The sequence below is a fragment of the Pundamilia nyererei genome, unplaced genomic scaffold (genome assembly GCF_000239375.1).
Source record: "Pundamilia nyererei isolate P.nyererei 1_Seehausen unplaced genomic scaffold, PunNye1.0 scaffold00121, whole genome shotgun sequence".
In the NCBI taxonomy this organism is placed as follows: Eukaryota; Metazoa; Chordata; class Actinopteri; order Cichliformes; family Cichlidae; genus Pundamilia; species Pundamilia nyererei.
In genome coordinates, this window is record NW_005187522.1 from 107,646 (window position 1) to 108,687 (window position 1,042).

A 1,042-nucleotide genomic window follows, 5' to 3' on the forward strand; every position below is an offset into this window, starting at 1 on the left:
TGGCAGGAAAATCAACCTGACTTCAAGAACTTTGATGAGAACTGTGCTTTCATGACATATCACAATGGTGAGTGTACCGAAATACGATTCAGTTTCACTGAAATACATACAAGTGGTATCACCCAGTGATAGCACTCAGGCCATCCTGTCACAACTATCCCTTCAGTTTTACTGGCACCCTAGTTTTATCACAGTAATACGTATCCTTTACAGCCCATACACACATATCAAAGAACAGCAAAAGTACAGACATCCTAGAAATACTACTATTAGAAAATATAAGTTGAGTTGAAGTAAACATTCAACTTCGTACTCAAGTAAAAGTTAAAAAAAAGTGAAATGTAGTCACAGTCACACACTGTTTTACTTTAAATTCATCACAGCAGCTGGACCTTTAGCTTGCAACACACTGTGTAAAAAACTGCACACAAACAGTTTGTGTGTTTGCTGATGTTTGCTGAGCTGATAGAAACATTAGAAATTTGAAATTACCTGCCACTTAAAAAAAAGTCACTCCCATTATGCTCATTCCTCTATTGTAGCACTAGCTATGATGCTAAAGTACCTAAACCGCAACGTACGGACACCTGCAGTTGTTGTGGTGTTATGACAAAAAAAAAGAAAAACACCGCCCCTGACTTTGGCACACGTCATCTCTTTTTACGAGTCATCCTCTGGTGATAAACACATGAATAGGATTGACTTCTGCTTCAAATCGGTTTGATGTTTTGAGGCTCGCAGGGACAAAATAATAACTTGACCCTAAAGCGTTAAAGCAATAGTAATGAGTCTGTTTTGAAAATGTAAGAAGTAGAATACAGATATTTGTTTAAGAATGTAGGGAGTAAAAGTAAAAAGTATGTAGAAAAAGAAACTACTCAAGACGACATGCTACAAAAGATAAAATGAGTGTGTGATATCAAAATTGATTGAAGTTGATTTTTTTTAATTATTCATTCAAGTCAATAATGTTATTAATTTAATATGCTGACCTGGCCTGCAGGATTCTGGCATGACTCCAGCTGTGGGCTTGAGTATGCGT

General features: G+C 36.6%; 1 protein-coding gene across 2 annotated transcripts in view; it reads left to right on the forward strand.

Annotated features, from left to right (window-relative positions):
• LOC102206206 (macrophage mannose receptor 1-like) overlaps positions 1–1,042 on the forward strand; it is a 17,574-nt gene that overhangs the window by 9,726 nt on the left and 6,806 nt on the right. The window contains exon 20 of one of the 2 annotated variants that reach the window (XM_005742483.1): positions 7–67. The exons of the other annotated variant lie outside the window; for it this stretch is intronic. Within the exon in view, the coding sequence (XP_005742540.1) occupies positions 7–67 (61 nt within the window). The remainder of the gene's footprint in view (positions 1–6; positions 68–1,042) is intronic. 2 annotated transcript variants of the gene reach the window in all.